Genomic DNA, 26,649 nt, shown 5'->3' with positions numbered 1-26,649 from the left:
CAAGGATTGATTTTTATTTTTTTTTCTTTCAAAACATCTCTTAAATATCTAATATATATAATTGGAAGGAGTTGGAAACTGGAGTGCAGGACATTCTTGGGGTTACCACCTTATGTCATAGTTCTAGCAGGCACATGGAACTGTTACTGCAACACATGTCTTTGGGGAAGAGGGCTACTGCAGACTTTGTTACATGATCCAGTAAGAAATAACTGGCTCATTTTTATGGGGACTAGCATTCGAAACCAAGAGAAATTTGTTCCTTTTTCTATTGTGTTAAAGGTGTCATTCTAAAGATGGCTTTTCTTGCTGCAGAGTGATTTTTTTTAAATAGTTCTGCTCTGTTTCTGCTGCAGAACAGCTGTCCTAGTTTCATTGGTACAGCTGCCCATTTGCCTTGGTACAGCTTCCCATTTGTCATGTTACACAAAAAAGTGTTCTGGTATAGGTTTAATTGAAATGTTGGGTCCTTTTTTCACTTCTCACATGTTCCTAACAATGGTGTAGAGACTAAACAAATCGGAACAGATTTGTCAGAAACTGGGTGCTTTTAGCTATAACAGATGTCAGAATGATTTTTTGAGGGTGTAGGAAAGGGAATTTTGCTCTTGCTTTATGAAGTTCTGAAACATAAGAGGTATTATTAACATCCATCTCTGAGGTCTCTTGAACAGTGAAACTAGTACATTTCTCCTTAGTTTCTCTTAACACTAAGATTAATTTCTTTATACTTTAACCTTATATAGATATATCAGATCTCAGTATGTATATATAAGTTTGATATATTTCGCCTTCTTTTAGTGTAGTATTAGCGTTTTTTCCTTTCCATTTTAGGACATGTCTGACATAGCTTTGGGGCATAAGCTTGTCTTCTATTGTAAGGCCTCTTAAAATTGTGAATGAGAGGAAGCCCAGATCATACTCATAATAAGTAGTGTTGGGATTGTGTTGATTTGAAGAAAAGACACTTGTAGAGAAAAATACTAAGTTTTATTTATCAACTTCTGATTATCTAATCTGTTTTTATGACTCATTATTTTTTTTTTTTTACAGTTAATTTTCGTAGCTTGTATTTGGCACTATAATAGTACTAAACCCTTTGGTGTCTGTATTTTTTTTCTTTATATTGATCCAAATGAAGGCATTAATTGGCAATAGATGTTAGTTCCTTTTAGGTACTATAAACTATAAGGGTAATAAGCATGTGAAAGGAGTGTATAAAAACAATGCATATGCTGACTAAAGAAGTTACATCAGTGTAGTACATGTTTTATTCATGTAGACACATTTAAAATAGAAATCTAGGAAAGTAAGATTTTTACAACTATTAAACTGTTAGAAAAGCAAGACTAAATTGCACTAATGGAGATTTAAGTTTGGATTTCCTGTTTGGGTTTGTTGTTTTGTTTTTTTAAAATAAACGTGTTCATTTTGTGATACCATCTTCAGTTCTTTCACCCTTCTTATCTTTTGAAGTCCTCTGATTTTTCTGATCAAAGTGAAACTGCTGCTGACTATTTCAGTCGTTCCAACCGCAGGGGAAGCATTGTTTCCGATGCAGATGATGTACAAGGTTTGAATAGTGTGAGTGTAACACTTATTATACTGTGATGAATACTATGGATTTCCTTTTGATGCTCTGAAAGAGTAAATAATGCAAAAGCATTCAGAGTTATTTAATGGCAGAGAGGTTTGTTGAGGGGATGGGGCAGGTTTTGTCATATAGAAGAGTCTGGAATCTGAATTTTTAAAAAGCATGCTGCTTTATTAGAAAGGGGATTTTGCCTGTTGCTGGAAGCATGTGAAACACGTTAACACTTAATGGGTTTTGTGTGTGATAAGTTTAATCATCTCTTCAATGTAAAAATGTTGGGGGGTTCCTACAGAAATTAACAATGTCTAGTGTTTTGTGTATTTTTGGAGTACTACTACTTGGTTTAGTGACAAAAATAAATAGAGCTGTTCCCTCTTTAGTTCATTTTAGTGTTCATTCATCCAAGATGAGATTTTGTCAGGGTCATTAATGGAGCACTCATTGCTGGCTATGCTGTGGTACCAAATCTCAAGTAAACAGAGCATGTTACATGTAGTGATAGTTTTCTTGTAAATCCCTTGAATACAAACTTTAGGCTTTACACCAGATGTAGCTGCCTTCCCTGTTGCTGCTATATGTTCTAGAAATTCTTGTTAGTTGCTGTGTTTTTAATAGTGGAAAAAACAGGTAAATTTCTGTTCTTAGGCATGTCTTTGAAGGAATAGTGTTTAGCACATGCAGTAGGAGGAGGGGTTGAAAACAGGGCTTATTTAGTTGGGCAAAGGGGGATGCTGATGCCACATGGTGATCCAGCAGTCTGCAATTGCTTCATTGGGTAAGAGCCTAAGAGACTGTTAGAGTACCCCTGCAATCACTGTTTCTGTGAATCTGCATGTATAACAAACCTGTTTTTCTGAAATTAATGCTTTGTTGAAAGAAAATGTGGAGACTATCTTCTCAGTTGCTTCTATTATCATCACCGTTATGTATTATTAGATTCAACATCTATATCCATAAGTTATTCTAAGCTGATCCTTCAGATCAGCTGTGTTCTTCACATCATTTTATCATTACAGTGGTGACAAATATTTGCAATTTACAGTTTCAGTACATCATTGGAGATGGTGAATTTGCCATGGAAATACAATGTTTCTACAGAAACCGCAATAGAAGGAAAAAGAAAGATCTCCTAAAGTAACACTTATTTTTAGTGTAACTGTAGCAGACTTCCAAATCTTCCCTGGGCTGGGAAAAAGACAAGTGTTCTTAGAGAAACAAAATGTTTGAGATACCATACTCAATATAGTTTCTTAAAAATATGGCTACATGTTAAGGTCTTCATTTAATTCCACATAGTTTGATTTATGGAAATGCAGAAAATACGGAAATCTACAATATGATTTTCCACCATCAGTGTTTTCTAAAGAAGGAGGGGATGTGGTAGTTCTTTTGCTTAGGTTTCAATACATAGAATATGAATTTACCTTATTTTGAAGGTTGCTATTCATGAGTACACTGTAGTTATGGGCTTTTACCTGAATTAGTTTTGTTCTGATGTAATTGCAGGTTTCACCAAAGAGATTGAAGGGACAAGTATGTTTTCTAATAACTTGGATGTTCACACTGAAGTGCACTTGCATGAAGGTTTTTGTTATGCCACCAAGTGTTGTGGTCACTACCTGATTGAAAATTAAAATAGTGAAACATGTTTTGTTGTTCAGTATTTCTGTATTGGTAATGAATGTCTTAAGTTTAAAAAAAAAATTCTAGCTTTTTCTTTACAAGCATTGATTTATTTTTCAGTTTTTCAGACTCAGGGTTTTTTTTATTATCTTGATCTGTGCTCGCTCAATATCTTTGAAAAGAAGATGGTGAATCAGTAGTCCCTAATTACGAAATGTGTTTTGTGATCACTTTCCCTTTTCTCTTTCAGCTGGAAGAAAAGAATGAAAAGTCCCATTCAGAAATCTTTTCAAGGGTAAGAATTTTTAATTCAAAAATTATTGAAAGTCAGTGTTGATCTACAAATTTACAAGTATTAATAATAGTTCGAAAAGTATAAATGCTGTCTGGTTTTAAGAGCTTGCAAAGAAGTGGTTTTAGACATAGTTTTTGTCTCCAAATTTAATGCTTTGCATCTCTTCCTTCCCAAAGAAATAATTTTATTTAGTTGATTTTTTTTTTTATAAGTTATTCTTCTAGCAAGGATGAGTTTCTTACAGAATTCATTTTCTGTGTGAGAAACACTTAGCAAGAAAGGCTGAATTTTAAGAGGCTAGGGCTATAAAAATTCATGTGCTAGATTCCACTGGAGACTGCCTTCTGAAGCCAGGGTGGCAGATATCAGAGTTTTTAGAAATATTTTCAACTCCTACAGTTTTCCAGCACTAGCAGCCTCCTTATGAAATCCTTCTGTACAGATGACTCAAAACTGTAATGTTACGATAACCGATCAAAGAGAAACCAACAGTTCACCAAGAAGTGCTGGGAAATAACCAGTGGGAAAGTGTTGTCTGTAGGCTAATGCTAAGAAATGGTAAAAAGAAGAGAGAAAAGTATTCTATGACTGTGAAGGAATTTAATAAGGTTACAAATACCAAAATGATGGGATGATTCCTGATAGATTATTTTTAACTTTTTTAAGCCATCATCTCGCAATTCAGTAAGTGCAGCTCCTCTGAGTGGCAACTCATCTAGGAGAGGAAGTGGAGACACGAGCAGCTGGGTGGATCCTGATGCATCTCTCAGTGAATTACGGGTAAACTACATTTTCAAGAGAATTTGGGGATAGTTTAAAATTGTATTTATGGTTAGGAGGAATTTGTCTTTGTTACAGAACTTCTGGTTTCTTAACAATAAGTAAAAGTTACAAGGATGTAATCTTCAATCACAGAAAATTTATCTTGGTAATTTGTTGTGTTCATAAATATTTATGGTGCAAACACTTTAGCTTATATTGCAGTTAAACTTCATGTCAAATTTTGGAACAGTTCTGTCTTGTTTGAGATGGCTTGGATTCAGGGATATAAACCAAATCTTTCCATCACATTGCTTTGAATTCATTATAATTTCTGTGAATTATTGCAGGCTTTGGCAATTGACAGAAATGCATGTACACCTTTTAATATTTTTTTCGACTATAAATTATTTCCCCATACTTCTCATGCAATGGTTCATTCCTATGTCCTGCAGGATATCTATGATCTTAAGGACCAGATACACGATGTAGAAGGGAGATACATGCAGGGACTTAAAGAACTAAAGGTATCAGGGCTCTTCCCAAGCATGCATTCTGTGTGGGTATTTTTGCGTAATGGAGATATTACTGGTTCCACTAACTACATAAGGCTTTACTAACAAGTTTTTGAATTTCTTCTTCAAAGCATGTAACTAATGTTAGTGCGTAGAGAGCATCAGCTTAAATTTGTCATGCAAGACAATTAAGGCATGATTTCAATGTATATGAGAGAGAGTATATGTTTGTTATTTGGTTTGTTAAAATACTGTTAAATTTCTGTATTTTTACCAGGTGTTTTCTGGGAACGTAATGAGCAGTTCAGTTTATATCTTCTAGAGCTTTATTAGCAAATCAATGGATATTCAAAGTAATTACCATGTATTGAATGGGAAGGAAAGAAACAGGCTATAGTTACGACAAAGAACTTAAGCATTAGCCTTCAAAGCTTCAGCAAATACTACATCTTACAAAGCAAAGCTGAAGTAATAATTGTGAAAGATGTGCTGAAATGAATTTGGAAAGGCATACTGCTTGCAGGAGAAGGTGATTTGGTTTAATCCTTTGCCATTAAGAAAGATGTATGGGTTTTCTATGCTTTTGGTTTATATTCCCATTATCTATGAAGGTTGCTGTTTTCAGCATTAGGTGAATGAGATTTGTCTGTATTTTGACTTGTTTAAATTAGTATGTATGCTTTTCTTTTGTAAGTTTTCACACAGATAATTATTTTCCCCTCTTCTGTGTTGAAGGGAAACTGGATACAGCAAATAATGTAGCTTTGTTCTCATAACTGTCAATGACTCCATGTAAAAGTGGGCATCTTTCCATATGTTTTACGTCCACATAGAGACTGAACTTAATGAATGCTGCTTGTATTAGAGTATTGTGACAGTGATGAGTGTAACAGCTTCCTTGAATTTCATTGATTAAACAACATACTAGATTGCACAGTAAAGAGAACATGTGTAATTTGAGCTGTTCGTTGTAGCAAAAATTATTTCCTCTTTCAAGAATAAGTAACTTGAATCTGATAGCCATAGGCTCAGATGAAATACATCGTTTTAATCACACTGCCAAATGAGTATTAAAAGGACTTGAAAGAGCAGTAGATTACAAGATTATTAGACATAGTTCTGATTGTACTAAGTTTGAATAAACCATGAGATTGCTTCATATTTTCAGAATAGATCTCTTAAACTTTTGCATGTTTGACAGCATCTCATGGCGATTGCTCTGAATCATTAGTAATGTGCTGTTATCAATTATAATCCATTATACTTACTGAAGATCACAGGTGTGCAGTAGTGAGATCTTGATCTGGCCTTGGCTTACAAAATTGAATTGCATTTTATGTTATTGTAAATACTGCATAATATGACTCGTAAGTTAATTTGCCTTCCATAGGCATTCTTTTGGGAATCTTTAAATCTTTATTCCTAATTAGGAAGATCCTGCCTTTTTTTTTTTTTTTTTTTTTTTCAACCTCTGCTTTAGCAGATTTGTCTTGAGTACATTCAGAGAGTTAGTAGGGCACCTGCTTTTACATTACTTTTAAGTGGGTTTTTTTTTCAGTGGCTGAGTAACAGCTATTTGTAATCACACTACCTTCCTATCTCTGTGGTTGACCATTCCTCACTCCAAGAGCTGCGGTCTTAACTAGACTAAAAATCTAGTGTCAGTAGAGTAACTTTAATGGGGATAGTTCTGATTTAACTAGGCCTTCAAATCTTTTCATGTCTCAGTTAGATTCAGTTTTGTTGATTGCTTCTATGTTCCTTGCATCAACTAGAAAGGGATCCTTTTTCTTTCCTCAGAATTTCGCTTATGTAGTTAACAGAACATTCTCTTGATGTCTGCTGCATTTAATCATCTTGTTCTAGCCAAGCAGGCTAATTTGCATAGCCCTTTGCCATTACTGAAGAACTGTGGGTGGCATTTCTTCATAGCTTTCGGTTGTGTGCAGAGCCTTATTATCCATTTTCATTCCAGCATGTTCCCACCAGTTCATCTTTAGGCATCCCACAGCCTCTTTCAAGTGCTTCGTCAGTTCTTCCAGATCTGTGTTATTTCCCACCAAACTAGAAGATAACTGAAAGTACATGGAATTCTTGAACTATAGGGGACATGTGGAATACTTTACTGGAAACAAGGAACCGTTCCAAAGAACTCTTAGCAATGTTCCAGTTTTCTTAACCAGTTGGAGACTTTTAGGCATAGTTTGGTTTCTTTCTTGGAAGCAATTCTCACTCTTCTGTCCCAAATCAATTTATTCCACTTCGATGACTGCATATTTCTCCCCTGTTAACTTGTTGATTAATGACATTTTAATTCAATCTTTTAAACCCCAATCTGGTCTCCTCTTTAAGGCTACAGTCCTGGAGGACATTGCATAAAATAAGGGGTTGAGACAACTGGATTTGATAAGCCTTAGGGGGGTGGGCAGCAACAGCATTGCTGTTCCCAACTGCCTGATAGGAGGCTGTAGAAAATACAGGGCAGACTCCTTTCAAAGGTGCACAGTGACAGGGCAGGATGCAACAGACATAAGTTGCATTGTAAGGGCAGAAATTCCAGTTAGACCTCAAGAAAAAGACTTTTCACAGGGAAGGAAGTCAAACACTGGTGCAGGTTCTGCAGTCTACATCCCTAGAGATGAGCTGTGAGGAGCTTGATCTTGTTTGCCCCTGTTTAATTAGGAGATTGGACAGATGGCATCCAGAAATCTTTGCCAACCTGAATTACTGCATGACTCTACTCACCACATTCACAGAAATGATAAAATTGGAATTTTTTTCCTAGTTGTACTTTCTGTTACATTTTTGTATCTCTTCATAAAAGGACTCATTTTAATCCTACTATTTTCATGTTTTCCTCTACATTGAATTATTCTTTGAAAGCCTTCAGAAGTTTTGCTGTCTCTGGTGTTTTGTCTACCAGTCTTTACAAGATTTGTCATGTTTACACCATCACAAAAAAATCTTTTCTGTGGTTTTAATTTGAAGAGTTACTTGAACGCACTTTATTTTTCATTATGTTGTTCCCTCTCTCTTCAGTCTTTGCTGTTTGCTATTTACTGCTTCCCAGATGATAACGGCACCTTTTATTTTCACTAATTATACTGTCTTCTCTTTTCTGATCTGTAGTCTATCAGGCTATGTCTTAAGTTTTTTGTTTTTCTGGGGTTCCTAAAATACTGTATTTCTCCAACACAAAACTCCAGAATGCAGTGAGTGGAACAGAGAGGTATAAATACATATGAACAAGATAAAAAATATAAAAGGTAAAATATGCACTTGAAGGACAGCTTTCTCAAAATGGGGATTTAGAACATGGAATAGTGTTTGAGGGTTGGGCTTTTTTGGATTTCTTATAATGTGAGTTGATATCTATAAAGAGCAGAAACAAAGAAGGTCATGTGATTTTTACTGTATCACAGATGGCACTCTTCAGCTTTTTCTAAGTAAACTGAGGTAGTTGCCACCTTCTCCCCTAATATCTTACCCCTTAGTCCTACTATTCTGTTTTCTGGAAAACCCAAACCTGGGGCCCTTCCTGTTCTGGTACTTCTACTGTCATAATATAAGTAACGAAAAATTGAGGTTAAGCTACTTAGGCTTTCAAAGAACAGATTACTTGAAATACTAGGGGATTTGTAGGAGGGCACAAATGTACTTTGGAGAGGGAATGGCATAATAGTTCTTTTTCAATTCTAAAATTAGGACTCTGTGCAACTCATTTTTTTGTAACAATGCAGATTGAAATCATTGCATGTTTAAAAGTGCCTGGAGTGATAGTTGTTCCAGTATATGAATAGTCCACATTTGTTATAGTACTGAGAAAAGAATAATAGGATAAATCATTTTGGTAACTTGTCAGAATTGTGTAAGACAGTATAAATTAAGGCATATGTGCACCTTCAGGTAGAGGATCAAGCACGTGAGTCTTTACATGCCTTATGGTAAAAAAAGTCTTAGTAAGAAATAGACAAAATGTCTGCTTAAGCAGGGAATCATTATTACTGAAAAAGCGTGACTACCTTAAAACTTTGAGGTAATACAACACTAATGAGCATTAAGTTAAAGCTACTCTTAGAGTTATTTCTATGAACTTTTTTAGTCATTTCATTGTCTGACTTCTCTGCCAAATTTGTTGCCTCATTCTGGAGTGCTTCCTCATGCATGCGTTGAAAATACGATAAGGCCGTGATATTGATACTTTACCCCTGTGAGTTAAGTTGTGAGGGTGGCAGAGTAACAAAATGCAAGTGCAATATTATCTTGTAGTTTTCATACTTGTGGAATGATGGTTTTTCATTGCTGTGTATGACCTAACCTGAATAATGGAAACTGAGCTGTGACTTGGTGTCATTAAAGGGAAGACACAAATACAATTCAGAAACAAAAATGGTGTTGGAATTTTACTGTATAACAGCACGTTTCAGCGTTGTGATGATATTTTAGTAATATAACAATGCATAAAAAAATGTGGTTAATGTAAGCCTTTCTACTGTGTGTAGGATTCGCTAGCTGAAGTTGAAGAGAAGTACAAGAAAGCTATGGTTTCTAATGCTCAGCTAGACAATGAGAAAAACAACTTGGTTTACCAAGTGGATACCCTAAAAGATGTCATTGAGGAGAAAGAAGAACAGATAGCAGAGTTCTATAGGGAGAATGAAGAGAAGTCAAAGGTACTGATTTTGAAGACTTTTTCTAATTGTAAATGTAACCCATAGAAACCTTGGACTACTTAAAATGAACAGCTGAAAACTTCTGGATTAGTAGGAAAGTCTGTCTCAGTGGCCTGAGATGTTTTGAGTATTGTGTTGGTTTATAAGAGAAAGTAAATCACCACTAATACCCCCACTGCCAGGAAAAACAAAAAGCACATTAATGTAATACACTGACTGAAGATAAAATATGAATTTAAATCGAATAGGACATGTTCAGCCCCACTTTCTTAAAAAGGGAAGATCTATGACAATATTATTCTTCCAGCAATATTCAGATAAATTCAGTGTCTGAGTTTTCTTGTTAATACTGTGCTTAAGCCTTTATGGCATCTTTCTACTTAACATTTTATTAAATAAAATCTTCTATACAGTAAGCATCTGGAGAACTTACCTAAAAATCTGATTCTGTGATTTATTTTTTTTTTTTTTTTAGCTACTCTGTAGTTGCAGTAATTTCTTAGATACTGTTAAGTGTTACTACCAAATTTTCTAAAATTTAAACTATATTGATACAGGAATTGGAAAGACAGAAACACACGTGCAGTGTTTTGCAGCATAAGTTGGATGAACTTAAAGAGGGCCTCCGACAGAGAGATGAATTGATAGAGGTATGTACATATGAAAGTGTATGACAGAACCTGTGTAAACAATATGGTTTAAGATTTGCGTGGAAACAGCCATCATACACAAAACAAACTTAAATATCATCTTGCATTTTTAGGAAAGAACTTATCTTGTTCTAGTGGGTAGATCTCTCTAAATTTACAAAGTTCAAAATGTCTCTGCACAATTTTCAGATGAATTGCATCATTTGAAATGCTTAATTCTGTGAGAACTGTGATGTTCCCATGAATGTTCTTTATATCTTTTCTTCCCTTTGAAGGCAGAACTAATGTTTGCATGGCCAAAATCTTTTTGCATAGCCAGAAGTTCTGATGCATGGATAATACTAAATCATAGAATCATAGAATAAATGTTATCCTTGCCTTTCCCAAAAGTTTTCATTTCGGTTTTGGCAGATTTTTGTGAGCGTCAGCCGCTGAAGTTTGTGTTAGTGAATGTTTGTTTGCTTACAAGTCAAGTATAAATATAGCAACACTGGTCAGCATGTTACTGTGCCATAACCATTTTGCCGGGTGTGCAATGTGTGTTCCTTTCCCCTCTCACCCTGTTCTTTCTCCCTTTCTTCTGGAAACAAACCTGATTTTTCAAAAGCTATATAACACTGCACTTCATTGATAAATTTCTTTCCCCATTAAGTTCTTATGCTCTCCAGGTAGTAGTACAGTAACTCCAAAAGGCTTCTGAAAAGTCCCAGATCTGTTATGGTTACTGAGAAAATAATACACTCCCTGAATTGGAGTTGGTATGACTTACTAGCAGAAGAAAAGGAATAAGATTAGCCAAAGTAGCAGCATTTTGCAGTAGATTAATGCTAGCAAACAGAAGAAGTTAGCAAATTCTGGTTGTAGCTCTGTTGCTTCTCTGGATTCTCTTTGAATTCACTGTAAATTAAAAAAAAAACTATATACTTTGGTTTTGGGGGCATTTTGGGGGGTTCTGTGTTTTTGTTCTTTGCTTTTTAAAGTATGTGAATCACTAATAAGAAATAGATTTGTTGGAGTGTTTGGTAAAATGTAGCTTGTGTTGAATATTCAGCAAATGCATGGATTCCCTTGGCCATTCATTTGAGTAACTTCTCCATCTATTAAATAGAAGATCTAGCTGAAGCCACTTAGCTTTTTGCAGAAAGACATTGTCTTCATTCCCAGAGGTGAAATCAAGTTCACTCATTAGGAGGGCAAAAAATTGTCACTAGCCCTAAAAATTCTTGTCATCTTCATACATAATTCTATGAGCCTAGAAGAGAATTCTAATTAAGTGTGCAGCACATAGCAAAATGCAGTGTTAGATTAAAAAAAATGGGACTGCACTTGATATGTATTAATATAATATCAGAAAGCAGTCAGAAGCTGTATTTCAGTTCCTGGATGCCTGATTCAAGCTTCTTTCTTTATATTTTAAAGAAGATTTTCTATTTTATCAAACATTAATATAAATACTTGTCACATCAGTGTTCATTTACAAACAGGACTTAAAGGTATCTGGACATGACAACAGCATAGTTATTTTCCTATAAGAAAGGATGTTATCCCCAGTCTGCAATGGGAACTGTTACTAAAAAAAGAATGTAGCTCTATCTGCGCTAAATTTCCCATCAACATTGAATAAAATTAATTACCATTCTCTTACATGAATTCATACGGAGTATATTAACTTGCACCCTTTTTCTTTCATTTCATGCTCATAAACTCTTTGCTTGACTTTTATTACTTAATTTCCTTTATCTTTATTTAAATGTGGTTTGTTGTGGGTTTTTTTTTTCCTGTTTCCTTACTTCTCTTTCCTCTTTTATTCTTCCCTCCATCCTATTTACTACAGGAGAATCAACGCATGCAGCAGAATATAGACTCCATAGCCAAAGAGGTGTTTGATCTCCAGGAGACAATTAATTGGAAAGATAAAAAAATAGGGGTATGAATCAAATAGGGGGGGAGGCATTTTTTCGTTTTAGAGGTAGATGGATACCCCCACGCCCCAAGGAATGCTGTGTACTCCAAAGAAATGAAGGCCGCTTCTGATTTAAATATTTTAAATGGTTTGCAGTCTTTAGAAAATGAGCTCCACTTCATTTTTACTTGCATTATGATGAATAATACTAATAAAATCTATAATATAATAAGCTGTTAGGCAGTCAAATTTATAATATTTATCCAAAATATTCTTTGCCTGTATTCAGGGCTTGAAATGTTCTATTTTCCTTATGGCTTGGGTCTGTATATTGATCCTTGCGACACAGCAATAATATAATTTTAAACAGATTTGAAATTGGTTTTAAAACTTTTAATCTCCTTAAAGGTAAATACAATTTTCAAAGCCTTCTGCCCTCTGTCGTCAGCTTAACAATTTGCATAAGAATTAGTGGGTTTTAAAAGGGTTTGTTTTGCACTAATGGGATAAGAGAGACAAAATACCCCAAATAATGGAAAATCTAGAGAGCTGCAGGAGCCAAGTGTCAAAATGTAGAGAAAGCTCAGTGAGCATTCGTACATTTTGATTGCATTTGGCAGTGCTCAAGGCCAGGTTGGACAGGTCCTTGACCAACCTGTTCTAGTGGAAGGTGTCCCTCCCCATGGCAGGGGATTGGAACTGGATGAGCTTTAAGGTCCAACCCAAACAGTTCTGTGATTCTATACCTAGTGCTAAGAAATACAGTTTTGAATTGACTTCTGCAGCCAACTTGCAGATTCCTGTGTTGCACTTCTGAACCTTCTAGGGCTGGTTAGCTTGAATGCAACACTGAACCAAGCTGATTTTTTGATAACACACACAAAATACCAAGGTTACCAGCTATTGTAACTGAGAGCTGGAATCAAAACAGTGGTTGTGTGGGACCTTTCAAAGAGCATCTGTAGGGTTCCTGATTAGGAAGGAAGGTGGTACAGGAAGAACTGTGTTAATATTCACTATGCAGCTAATGTAGGTCAGACAGGGTTTGTGAGCTTTGCTTCTGGGCAGCAGGAAGTGGTAAAACTGTCGGCCTGAGCCTTGGGGATAACTGCTTGGCTGAGAACTTGTGGCTGTTCTGTGCCACAGGTAAATTGCCTGGTGGGGAGGAGTTAACTGGAAAGTCTTTAGAAAGGAATTCTCTGCCTCCTAGTAACAGTAGGGTCATTTATCTTCAACTGAATTTTACACCAGATTTTGACATATGCAGATTGCTTTGAAGATTGCTGCTTTTGCTGGAGTTCAAGTCACTGTGAAAAGTTACCTTTTAACCAATGGTGCCCAGTTAAAAAAGCACTGTTACACTGCCTTTTTCCTATCCATACTTATTTAGTGTTTCAGTCTTTCAGTTCAGTTCTCCTCACCATAAAATAACATTTCAATGTGTTTGAGTTTATGAACATTCTTCTGAAAATTTTTATCTTTAACCATATTTTTTCTATACTTGTTTTTCACCATTGTGCACTTCGTGCAAGCACTTTCTGCTTTCAGAGACATTGCCACAGTTAGTACAGAGCATATCATTTATCTAATATTCAAACAAAAATAGCTACCAGCCAGATGGACAAAAAAGGGTTTGTTTTTTTTTCCTTCAGCCGTTTGTGTTTCGTTGTTTCCTTGCCAGTTTGTGTTCCTTTAAAAAGCATAACTGTATTTTTTCTTAGTTTTTATTTTTACCATCCTGAGATTGAAACCTCTTAGTTGTTACAGTGTTAACATGCTGCAGTCTTTTCTGATTTCTGTTATCTAGAGACACATTTCTGAGCTCAGAGTTTGAGTCTTTCTCCTCAGTGCTGAGAAGCTTTGCTTATTGTTACTGTAGTCCAGCTTCAGAAACCTGTGAGAAGGTCCACAAAAGAGTAGTTTATAACTAGAGTTGTTTTGCAATGTGTGCTTTAGAGTAATGCAAGCAGAACAGAGATGGCATGAGTTCGGTTTATACCTGCCTTCTTAAATTGCCATGTTTCTACAAAGCAGTTGAAATTTACAGTTGTAGTTGGTCTTAAATTAGACCAGCTTGAGGACAAAACCACAGAACTATAACTTCCAGGTTATACTCCTGGAATACACAGCTGTTTCACTGTTTGGTGGCTCCAAATGGTACATGCACTGCCAGTTTGGAATTAGCAGTGGAGTGTGTGAGCTTGGTATAGATTTCATACAGGTTTCTTGGAATATTTAGAAAATAAGACCATAGACAAATCTGCTTTCTGCCAGATGATCACGTTTTAATTATACTGGTCTCTTAAAACATGCCTACAGAGCTTGTGCTGATTTCTGCCTCCCCCCCAAAAAGAACTGCAAAAGTAGATTTACTACAAAATTCATGTCATATATTTTAATTCCTGAGCATACGAACAGTAGCAGCTTAGCTAAAGTTTCTCAGCATCTCTCCAAAGGCAGAGGTACATGGCTGTATCAGTTTCAAATCCCATCAAATTTTCTTGATTTCTATGCACGTAACACTTGTGCATAGCGTTGCGGATGGGAAGGATGTTTTTGGGAAAGTTAGCAGCATCACAGGGCACTGCCAGGCACATGGTATCTGTGTCTGCAGTGTAATTCTGGGCCTATTTGTCCATTCTCTCCGATGGGTGAGCTTACTTCCCCTTCTGTTTCTGCTGCTGTTCTTCAGATATGGGAAAGGTGTATCTTTAAGTGGAACACAGAATGATGCAATGATTAAGGATCTCTGCAGTGTTTGTAATGTACTTAGGAAATGTGTATGTGTTAGGAAATAAAAGGACATCTTACGAGTTCTTCTTGATGTGACAGCTAGTGTTTTCACACATGTTGAATTATTTGTACTTTAAATGTTACATTTACATATTAGTAAATCAGTTTTCTGTTGAAAGTAAGAGTAATCCATTAAAACATTGCTCTGGATTCTAGATGATGATTAAAATTCAGCATACTGCAATTGTTATGTGGGGCAATTACAGTACAAAGGTATACACCTTCATTTCTTTCTTGGTATCAGTCCATTCCTGAACATTTACGCATGACATAAGATTTAGTGGATAATTTTCTTGGCAAAATGTACACTTTTGCAGTTGCTGTATGGTTAGGATTATCTGTAATGCTTGCAGTATTGAATCTGAATGAATAATGGAATGGGATGCTGCAAGTGAAAGTGTCTGATTAACTGCCAGGTAACAGCTCCAGCATAGGTAGGCAAATGCATCTACATCCATATTGCTTCAATCTTTCTTTGTGCTAGTAGTGCTGCTTCCCCCCCCCCCCCCCCCCCCAAACTGACTGCTTTGGGTTTAGTAAAGGGTGGTTGTAGTAATTAAGCTACTAGTATTTGTAAGTGGACAAGCTTATATATCAAGGTCTTCTATGAAGTATTTTTTCTACTTCTATACCCTGCAAGAGATAAATTAGTTCAATGGATGTAATGCTTTAGGATCTTTGCCAGTTGAGTTCCAGCAAATTTTATTTCTGGCCACAGAATTCTTGTAATAAGAAAAATCACTCTTTTGGTATTTGATTTAGTTTTTCAAAATCTACCAAAAATAGAATCCACTAAATAAAAATCTGTAATAGAAGCTATTGGGATTTGCCTGGGAAAAAACTGTCATGACAAACATGCGGCAGTGAGGCTAGATATGACTTGTAGAAAGTAGTTATCAGAGATGTACATTAATATACATTAAATACCTGTAATTTCTTTACTTTTGTTGAGCTCTTTGTATTTACTTGTAGAAAATCTCTCTGCTGTCATATGCTTTTTCTCTGTGCCATTCTTTTTCTTGCCATCTGCCTGAACCCAGGCCCTAGAAAGACAGAAAGATTACTTTGACTGCATTAAGAATGAGCGAGATGAGCTCAGAGAGGAGTTGGCTGACCTGAAGGAAACAATGAAGAGAGGAGAGGTATGTTTGTAGTAGTTACTTTGCAGTAACAGAAATCCAGGAGTGGGGCATGAAATCAAGGTCAATGAAAAAGAGAGGAACAATGGTTACTACTCTTGTGCAGTCTCAAAACCTGACCTTAGGGTAGGATAAATGGTGCTATAGTTGTAACTTTTTCAATCAACTTGAAATGCTTTTTACAAACTCTTCTGTCCGATTATGTTTTAGCAGTGCTCCTGTATGAGTAGGTTGTTCTTTTTCTTTTGTGATTTTAGAAACATGGATTAGTTATAATCCCAGATGGCACACCAAACGGTGATGTAAACCATGAATCAGTGGTTGGTGCTATAACAGTTGTATCACAGGAAGCTGCTCAGGTCTTGGAATCTGCAGGAGAAGGACCACTAGGTAAAAATACCCTACCATACTTTGTTATAGAGTGTTTGAAGTCTTTGTTTCCCTCCTGTTCACAGTGATTTACAGCCACAGAAAGGTACCTGTGATGTTTCTGGAATATACAACTTTCAAGGTTGTTACTTATTTTTTATGCTGCATGAGAAAACAAATTTATCTGAGTAAAAAAATAGTATGTGCTTGGATGTTTGTAATTGGTTAGATCTTAGTCCAGATTTTGTTACTGTCAGAAAATATCTTGCCTGAGAGTATAGTCTTTCAGATTAGTCTGTTTTCTGTTGCTTCATGGAAAAAAGCTCTTTATGTACAATCAGTGAACAAACTTCTGTGGAAGAAAGCAAAGCCCTGTATATTCTTTCCCCTTCCTTGAAATATTTCTGCCTTTTAGTGTAAAGCAAATGCAGTATTTCATCACATTCATTAGAAAGCCAAGCTTTAATAACATTTTAAAAACGGCATGGACAGCACAAAGATAAAAGTTTTGGGGGCCTTTATTTTAACTTGCTTTTATCCTTAGGCTGAACAAGTTAGTGCATGGTCAGTCTACTATAAAACTCAGGCAACATGCAAAGATGTATCTCTATAGTCTTGGATTATATTTGTAAATAATATATAAATTACATATATTTGATTTGGTAGAGATTAGACTTGATACATGTTCTGCTCTGGCTTCATCATTGTGAACTACAGATCTTTATTGTGTTGTTTCTGTCAGAGTTAGCATTTCCAAGGAAACCGCTTTAATCTCAGCGGTGCGTTGCTCGACAGAATGCTTTGTGGCCACTACCAAGTCTTCTGACCTTCAGACATTGCAACATTCTTATGGGTCCTCTCCCAAGTACTTTTTTTTTGGTGATTTAAGAACACTTTCTACAAACTCTCTGAACATATGAGGAAGCTTAGTGCCTTCTGTGAATAGATAACAGTCCTTAAGAATGAGACAAGGAAAAGAGTATACAGTCAGAAGAAAGTTTTGTTGGAAATGACTGTTCTAGATATTGGGACAAAACTGTGTTTTTAGTAGTAAAAAAATCATCAGTTGTTAATTTACTCTGAAGAATTACAAAACTCTGAGGTCTTGCTTTAAAATTATTCTAAGAAACAGTGTAAATTAAATATTTACCCCTTTTTCCTGCTATTAACTGAAGGCTGATACGTTATTAGATACCAAAGCTTTATGCTCCCGGTGCTATTTGCCTTAAGTTTAAAGAGCATTTTATTTGAAAACAAACAAAAAGTTATAAAAAATGTTTTTAGTTACAGATTTCGGGTTTTTTTGTTAATTGGGTTCTTTGGTTTTAGATATCCGGCTACGAAAACTGGCTGGAGAAAAAGAGGAATTACTACAACAGGTAACACAAGCTATTAATTTTTAAAAATAGACCTTTGTATATCCTTTTGCAAACTATTAATATATTGGCAATAATCAAATACTAAGTACCAAAGGTGCTTAATCAAGTACTTAAGCACTAAAGCAAAATAAAATACTCCTTACCTGGCTGGCTACTAGGAATTATCAGCTACTCTAGTTTCCTTATCCATGTGACTTTGATCTTGGTGGGTTAAGAACCCTCATTTCACTAACTAGTTAGCTGGAAACTAGGTTGTTGCTCATCTACTGTCAGTGCATGGATTTAAAATTGTTCTTCCTTTCATTTTTGTTTTGTGTAGAAATACTAAAGTCAGTAAAACTACTTACTCATAAATTCAAGTAGTAGCCCTTCTTCTAAATTGCTGAGTGGTACTGTTTCTTTGATCATTTCAGTTACTCAAATAGAAATTGAGTATTACCAAAGTAGTTGTATTTTAACACAGTTCAATATTGAGAAGAGAGTACTGAAGAAAACACAGGGCCATTGAACGATTGCTAAGAATACCATAGGTTTTGTGCTCCTATTCGAACACATTCCATATTTAAAGCGGTGTTGTCAACATTTGCATTTGCTGGGAATGTACCTTAATTTTAGTATAGATACTTGGTTTAGAATGCAAATAAATTCTAGTATTAAATAGAAGTGTACAAATACAAGCATATAAAGATGTATATGCATATTTATCAACACAGTTGTAAAAAACAGCATGAAAATATTTGTCATGAATGAGAGTTTTGCAAGCATACAACAACGCCATACAGCTAATGTGTAGGATAGTATTTTGAGAGTCAAAAGAAGTAGTTCCCACTTGTAAATTCCAGACACTGAGGACATAGCTGAGGAATCTATGTTGACATGCACTCACCCAGCAATGGGGAAGGGGGGGGGGTTGTAGCCACAGGTCTCAGGGACTGGTTTTCCTGCCTCCTCTTCATTGAGACACTTACAGAGCCATCTCAGTCAGTGGCATCTCAGGACTGCTTTGCCTTTTTCCCATCGAACATTTAGATACACAACTACTGAACTTGTGGGAGTCTTTTTCACAGAAGAACGCTTCTTTTTCAGGTTAGAAAACTGAAGATGCAGTTGGAAGAAGAACGACAGAAATATTCTAAAAGTGATGGCATGAATCCAGATATCATAGGCTTAGAGAATGGTTCTGACTTGCAACTAATTGAAATGCAGAGTAGGTATATGGTTACTGTTCAAAAGTATTCTTACTGGGGAGAGGAAACAGACTTTTCTGGCTCCTTTTCCTATATTGTGGTGTGGTAGCAGTATTGTGAATGAATATATTGTTGTGCACCTAGTTTTTTGTAGACATTTCTCACTGCAAAGTAGCTTAAAAGTCTGCCTCTTCCAGTGTTGAATAATAATATTCTGGGAAGTTATTTTCCAGTTGATGACCTTGACTAGAATGGAGGCTGCTACTCAAACAATTTCAGTTTTTAGGTGATGGAATTTCAGCTGGAATGTTCTGTTAATATAGTCTACTTGATTTTTTTTTTTTTTTTCATTTTGTTGAATCTTCGATAATCTAAAAGACTTATTCTCTGAAGCAAAACATGAAAAATTATTCAAGTTTAACACAATATTCAGTGTTGCTTCATAGAATCACGAAGCGAATTTCCACTTCAAGCAAGCTATTCCTCCAGCTGAGAACTTTACTGGTTTGACAAAGTCATTTAATATGGCTGTGGCAGTGAACGTGAACAGAGTACTGGCAATATCAGGGCTAAACTACAACACCAGAATAATGTACCATGTTCCTTGGAGTTTGTCAGACAGGTTCAAGCCTTGTGCTGCATAGCATTCAAATGTTGTTACAGATGTCTATGCTAAATGATGCTGGTATTACTTCTATTGTGATTTGACCCATCTTAGTGTGTGCTGGTTATTGTGGTTTTTTGAGAGAGGAGTTTGCTGATCTGAATGTGTTTTAAAAGGTGTCTATCTCAGGCAGCTGAGAGATAATGCATATGCTTACAGAGACAGTAAATGTGTTCTCTAAATAACAGGGAAATTATTTCCTTTTCATACTCTGAAAAAGATTTCTGAAAGCACATTTACCTCTTATATCCTGTATACGGGTTACTCAATAAAATGGTCTTTTTTTAGTGGTTTCTAGAGTAAAAGGGAAACTGCCAGTTTATAGAGTTGCTTTGAGTGATATATTCCTGTCAATTTTTATCTAGGAGATGCCAACAGACAAATTAGTGAATACAAATTTAAGCTTTCAAAAGCTGAACAGGATATTACTACCTTGGAACAAAATGTAAGTGCGTGTTAATATTTATTGTTATCATTACACTTGCTCTGTACAATTGCACAATACTTTTTTCAACAAAACTATGAAAATGTATTTCCTTATTTGATGTACTGTCCATTCTTCAGTTTGCACATAATGGCACTCTATTTGTATTTTTATCCCTATTTCCTTCAATATGTGTGCATAGTCTTAACCATAAGAGAAAATCTGGAGTGAATTTACTCAGATGTCAGTGTACAGCAGAATATAAAGAGGAAATGAAGCTACTAGTTCAAGGAAATCAGTTTATGTAGCTTAATTATTTGCAAAAAAAAATTAGTATAGACTTTGGAAGGTATATAATTTACTCTGAAATTCAAGAGTCTGTTTTTATAAGTATAGGTATACGTACTCTCACCGATTTACACTTTGTGATTGTAACTCGGAACATGGTATTAAAAGTTCAGCATCTCTGTAGGTCATCTCAAAATCTTATAAATGATTGCAGTTTGAATCAGAGATGCACAGTTGGTCTGTTCTGCACAGCAGCAGGCTAGCAGCCTGTCCTCTTGTTTTGAGGGTAGCAGGGAGCTATAAGTACAATCCAGCAAGTGGTCTTTAACAGTGGCAGATTGCAGCAGGACTTGTCTCAAGCCCTCTCTTCACTGCTGAACACTGTGCTTGATCTCAAGACCTCTTGCATCATGCCCTGATAAGTCTCCAACTTCTCATATGGTCTCTGCTTTCCAACTTTCCAGCTTTTGTTTTTAAGCCCTGTATTCCTCAACTCTTTATTTTTTTTTTCTTTTTCCAACTCTTCACTCTGTGTAGATCCTCAGCCTTCTTTATCTTCCCAGCTGTGTCATACGCTATGTGGCATTCTCTGCTGTTTCTTGTGACCCTCACCAGGGAGGGACAGGCAGTGAAGGATATTCCAAGTTTCTACCCACAAACTATTTTACTGTTTTATTAGTTCTTTTAAACATTCTTTGCAATTACGGCTGATGCAAATACAAACATCCTTTTCCCAGAGCAGGATTGTATGGATAATTCACAGGTTGCTTTGTGCTATGGTGGTTTTTCAGAAAAGAAAAAACAGCTGGTGGCAGGTGAGCTTGGGGTGGAACACCTCAGTAATTGTTCCTTTTATCTTGTTTGGGTCTGCAGATTGCACGACTTGAGGGGCAGGTTACAAGGTATAAAAATGCAGCAGAAAATGCAGAAAAAGTAGAAGATGAACTCAAAGCTGAAAAGAGGAAGCTTCAGCGAGAGGTAACTGACTTGATTTCCTTTTCAGCTGTATGCTTCTTTCAGTCTTGAACTGCTCTATGTTTTGCTTCCAAGCTGTGTTATTTGTAATCTTTGGTTACAGCTTTTAAGTGTTTTTTGAGGAGACAATCAAGTCTGTCAGTATTGCAGTCAAAAGACAACTGTAGCATATAAAAGTAATACTAATTACAATTTCATGTAGTACTACCTTGAAAAGAAGGATCTAAATTTGTATTCTAAATGTGACAACTTTTACTATTTCATACTAATCCTTCCATAAAAATTACTGGAAACCTAAATGCTCCCTGTGTCAAGTGCCAGACTGGGAAGTTTCTATTGGGCATCTCACAGGGAGCTGGGAAGAAGCTGTATTTGACTGAGCTGTTGATCATGCTTGCTTAAGAGCTGCTGTGTGACTAGCACGATACCTGCTGCCCATGGGAATGTATATCCATGAGCAAGTGAGAATGGAGGACTTAACCTTTAAATAGCATGTGATAGGAAGTTATAGGCACCTAGTTCTTTTGGAATTAGTACATGTTTTATGTTTCAATTGCTTCCCGATTTTGTATTTTAGCAGTTGAATTCCAGTTCATCTGACTGCAGTAATGAGTGTTGTGTCTTAGCTTATATGGCACTCTTAAAGCATGTAATAACTTGTATTGCTGTTTGTTTCCTCTGTCAAAGCTCAAGAACAGCAGAAGGTCTCAAGTAAACTTCAAGTGATAATAACTTTTGCTTTCATTTTATAGTTAAGAACAGCACTGGATAAGATAGAAGAGATGGAGATGACCAATAGCCACTTAATGAAAAGGCTGGAGAAGATGAAGGCGAATAGGACTGCGCTTTTATCTCAACAGTGAAGTGGAAATTGAAAATATGATGCACTGCTCCTTGAATAACTAGCCCCTAGCTTGTTTTTAAATACAGACTTTCATTGGCACAAATTATTTGAACACTGAGCTGTTCACTGGTGTTTTAGTTTCATAATTAAATGGCATACTTTTTGTAACTTATGACAGAATGAAATGTAGTTTGAATTCCCATGTGAATGACAGCAATTTTTCTGTAGCGTTTGATTCCAGAGTCAGAGCTGGAGCGCAACGCTGTATGTGCAACTTTGCAATAGAAAATGGTTTTACAGCTGTGGAATCCAGTTTACTCACTATCTCTTTTGGCTGCTTTAATGATGCTTGATGCTCGGAGACAACTGCATGAATTCAAGAAAACACTGTATTATTGTATTATAACTAACGTATATTTGCTCAAGACATCACACAGCACAAGTGCCTTTTATCTGGTGCAATTTAGACTTCATTGTTGAAATAACCTTTGAAATCAGATAACATTTTATTTTAAAATACATCTGGGGTATTCACTAAACTTTATACATTTTGAAAATGCATTTTTGTAAAATATTTAAATTTATAAGAAAAGAATAGGGAGTGTATATAAAAATCTGCTTTTTTTGCATGGGCACATCTGAGTTCTAGGTAATTTTGTCAAATACTAGGCCCTGATACTCTTAGTATTAAGAGTACAGATTTTAAAACTTTTGTTGTACACCATCAAATTATGTCATCTGCTTAAGTGTGAATTGAAATTTTAGGGTGGGAGGAAGGGGTGGGAAATGTGGCTAAGGAGTTTATTAAATGGACACTTTACTGACCAAAACCAGACATTCTGTGTTTTCTTTAAAAACGGAGATAAATCTGTGCAGAATAGGAAATTCTGATCTTTCTCTTCTTCTTGAAAAGTATCCTTTTGGGTTTCAAATAGGCTAAGGTTGTTGGGGATTTTTGATTTCTTATCCTGGCCTGTTGCTCTTTGACAGTGCTGACATGGAGGAGGGCAGGCAGTACAAGGAAGAAGGAGCTTTCTGGAATGGTGGGGTTTTTATCGTCTGTGATGGTATGGTTTTTGTCCTGTGCTCTGTGGACAGTGAATTGCTGTTAAGAACTTGCACTCTTCAAGCTGGCACATCACAAGTGGGAAATGAACGGCACCTGCAGTGGCAGTTGTGGAGCATTTGAAGTGGCACTGCCCCCATGTTGAACTTCCCTTGAGGCCAGCAGGAGCCCACCATTTGAACTGAGAGGAATCATTCTTTCAGATTTGTATCAGATACTTTCCTGTTGCAAATTCCTGTTGCAAATTCCTGTTGCCCTGTTTCTCAAAGCAAGGCATATTCTAGAGCCACTGTTAGTACTCCTGCTTGTACCAGAAACAGCATGGTCTTAAACAGTGTGGTACCAAAGCTTTCTGTCTGTTTTGGTTTAGGATACCTCTTTGACTTGGAAAATAAAATGCTTTCCTTATTGAGAAACCTCTGTGTAAGTAGCAGATCTCCCTATAGGCTTACTCATTAAATGGGAGACAGTTGTAGTTTGGTGATGATGTAGATCATTGTGCTGTTAAGTTTCTGATTCCTGGTGTGTACTTGCTCAGAAGAAACTGTCAGGGTCGTGATTAATTGTTGTGTTTTCCGAAGATAAAGGGATACTTGGGGGGGTTTCAAAGTTTTCTCATGTGCCAAACTCAGCTAAAACCTCATTTGACACATAGTGGGGAGCACCTCTCCTTCTAGTTCACTTTGCTGTTGAAGCTGGATGTTTTATGGCACAGGGGAAACTGATTTCAGTATTAAACCATGGCACTCGGATAAGGGGTTCCTGACTCAGTTACCAGCCTGCTGCAAAACTTTGTCTGGAGCACCAGTGCATCCTTTCTAAAGATTAAGGTTTGTAGTAACCAGAACATAAGATTGCCAACATGTAGACTAACTGGATACTATTGGATTCCTTGATCCAATATTACTCTTAAGGCAATTGAAAGAACTAAGAGGGAACAGCCCTAGGAAGAATTAATTGCAAACCTTTCATCTTTTCCTGAAACTATTCTTACCAGAGGGAAATCTAATTATATTAATTAGATAATTGTAGAGATGCTTGCCAGGGGACAGAGATGGTTTTAGTGCCTCTTGTGTGCAGGGTTATGCCCAATTGCTGCCCACAAAAAGGTGCAGAGTTAGTGGGTGTAAGGGTAGTTGTAACATGGCGTAATAGCAGGGGTTTTTATTGAGGACAATTTTTAACACCCAGCACCATTTGTTCCCTCAGGCTTGTGGTGGGTTTGTTGTACGGGCAGTTGTTGGGGCAGCACTGACAGATCTGGTGTTTCTTTAGGGAAAAGACAGCAGCACCAGAAAGGTAATGAGAAACTGTGGTTTCGCTGGTTTGTCTTTTGTGGGACGTTGTCCCACAGCCTCCGGGCTTCTAAATCATAGCATCTTTTTCTGCCACCCTCCACGCCGACCGTGAGTCCTGTGTGTCAGAAAAGAGCTGCTCACTGAAAACCAGGAGTCCCTAGCTGCAATGCTGCACACAGAGAGACAGAGACACACACACACACGAGTAACAAGCGATACGGGGAAGTCAGGTCGAGCAGAACTAGCACCACCCGCGCCCCATGGCAGGCGGCGAATGCCCCTCAGGCGCGGCCGCGCGGGCCCTGCGGCGGTTACGGCCGTTAATGCCGCCCGCGGGGCGCTGCGCTGTGCGGGGCTAGGCCGTGCGGCAGGCCGGGGATCCTGGGCCTACCCCGCCCCCGTGCGGCTCCGGCAGCTTTCGCAGCCTGCCTGTAGCTCCCTGCTTCGCCCGTTGCGGGTGATATCTTTGCCTCTGTTGTTTGTGTAGGTAGGAGGTGGCAATGGCCGAGCAGAAGATGCATAGAAGGAGTCAGGCCAACTTGAAAGAACGAGTAAGACAGAGAAACGTGAAAAGGTCAGGGCTGGGGAAAGCCTATGAGCCGTTGTCTGCAAGTGCTAATGGCACAGGTAAGATGCTTATGTTGCCTGCATAGCAGTTTGGTGCTGGTTGCTGTCAATTTCCAGTGTGTGACAATGGATGGTTCTCTTACAGACAGCCGCGCTGTGTGACTGAAGAGCATCCTGGCCAACAACAGAGCTCTAGCTCGGGCTTTGCAGGAGGAGAAGCTCAAAGTGAGACGAGGCCAAGATGCCTTTCTGTGTTTGAAGGGGGAGAATCAATGCCTGAAGTTTGAGATCTTTTATTTAGAGATGCTGCTTCAGTCATGGCAAATGTGGGCATCTGCTGAGGTATTTTGAGTGTTGTCTTTGTTTTGCAGTGATGGGGAGTGTCGGAGCTGTCTCCAGATAAGCCTGAGGTCTCTTTCTGAACTTCAGTGGCTCCTGACAAGTCAGTTAGCTACACAGGAGATACCTTGTTGGGTTTCCCATGGTTCTAGTCATTAATAGCTTCCATTTCTGCAAGGAGAGTCCTTCTAATGGACAGTCACAGAATCATGGAGTCATAGAATAGTTAGGGCTGGAAAGGATGTTCTGGTCAGGTCATTAAGAACAGTCTGTGACACCTGATTTACATAAAGTTTGGTTTTCTCATAACATGATTGCAAAATAGTTATGTGTGGAGCTGAAAATAACTGCAACAACATGGTTTGCATTGTGCCTCCGTTAGAGAAGTGTGTCAGCCTTATTTGGGCTCCCATCTTCAGAAGCTGCTTGGAGATTAATATAGTCAGTTGCTGGGCCAGAAGGGTCAGGAGGGTTGTGATATGGGGGCATCCTACCTTCCCATCTTTGTCTGGATCTTTACTGCTCTCTGCCAGGGAGGCTTCTGATTTCCGAGTTTTCCCCTCCATTGCTTTCTTCCTGCAGACATCCACACAGTTCACCCATGTAGGGAAAGAGAAGGGCTGGCACTAAATGTGGTGGAATTTGGGTTTCTTTTCTGCCTTGCTGCCAGTCATCTGGAGCCTTGCTTTCCAGGGGACCACCAGTCTTGTTCCAGCTGCTTACACTGAGACCTTTCTTGTTGGCAGAGTGCGAGAATGTTTCCTCCAGTGCCTCTAATGATTCCTGTTGTCACTGGACAGGACCATTGTGCGTAAGTAGCTCTGATTAATTTGTCTTGTCACTTCTCTTACAGTTTTCTTACAGTGAAGGCAGGGGAGGCAGATGTAATGCAGTAGAAATAATTCCTTGTCCTAAAAGCAATGTGTTTTCCCCTCCCTAGGGGAGTTCCACAACATATTGTGGAATATGAAGAATTCCCTGAGAATGAGATGAAAGCAGATGACAATAGGCCAGCTGGATGCTTTTCAGAGGACTTCTGTGAATCTGCCAGTGCTGATGCTGTAAAGGAAACAGACCCAGAGTGTGGTAAGAAAACCTACTGGGCATTCCTCCCTCCTGAAGTAAGGAGGAGGACTGTGTGCCTCTGTCTGCATCATGAATACTGCTTTGTAGTAATGGTGAGATAATACACAAGAATGGAGGATTTTTATATTGTGGTAGCTGTGATTGTAATAACTGTAGTGAGGAGCAGGCTTGAATATCAGCAAAGACTAAAAAGTTTTGAGTGAAGGTGCCTGGCAGAAT

The 26,649-nt window shown here is 37.4% G+C and overlaps 1 protein-coding gene across 20 annotated transcripts in view; it reads left to right on the top strand.

Moving 5' to 3' along the window:
• LRRFIP2 (LRR binding FLII interacting protein 2) overlaps positions 1-22,246 on the top strand; it is a 51,331-nt gene extending 29,085 nt beyond the window's left edge. For 3 of the 20 annotated variants that reach the window (XM_065665750.1, XM_065665748.1, XM_065665751.1), the window contains 15 exons: positions 1,477-1,584; positions 3,101-3,127; positions 3,468-3,512; positions 4,179-4,292; positions 4,727-4,798; positions 9,289-9,459; positions 10,017-10,109; positions 11,944-12,036; positions 15,846-15,947; positions 16,202-16,334; positions 17,643-17,692; positions 18,779-18,899; positions 19,909-19,988; positions 21,129-21,233; positions 21,983-22,246. In XM_065665750.1, coding sequence (XP_065521822.1) covers positions 1,477-1,584; positions 3,101-3,127; positions 3,468-3,512; positions 4,179-4,292; positions 4,727-4,798; positions 9,289-9,459; positions 10,017-10,109; positions 11,944-12,036; positions 15,846-15,947; positions 16,202-16,334; positions 17,643-17,692; positions 18,779-18,899; positions 19,909-19,988; positions 21,129-21,233; positions 21,983-22,093 — 1,425 coding nt within the window. In that variant the 3' untranslated portion in view covers positions 22,094-22,246. The remainder of the gene's footprint in view (positions 1-1,476; positions 1,585-3,100; positions 3,128-3,467; positions 3,513-4,178; positions 4,293-4,726; positions 4,799-9,288; positions 9,460-10,016; positions 10,110-11,943; positions 12,037-15,845; positions 15,948-16,201; positions 16,335-17,642; positions 17,693-18,778; positions 18,900-19,908; positions 19,989-21,128; positions 21,234-21,982) is intronic. The other 17 variants (XM_065665760.1, XM_065665761.1, XM_065665757.1 and 14 more) reach the window with 15 other exon arrangements.
• The last annotated feature ends 4,403 nt before the right edge of the window (positions 22,247-26,649 follow it).

This window comes from Lathamus discolor, chromosome 2, assembly GCF_037157495.1.
Source record: "Lathamus discolor isolate bLatDis1 chromosome 2, bLatDis1.hap1, whole genome shotgun sequence".
Lineage (NCBI taxonomy): Eukaryota > Metazoa > Chordata > Aves > Psittaciformes > Psittacidae > Lathamus > Lathamus discolor.
The sequence above is the reverse complement of the archived record's forward strand: the minus strand, read 5'-3'. Positions and strand labels throughout refer to the sequence as shown.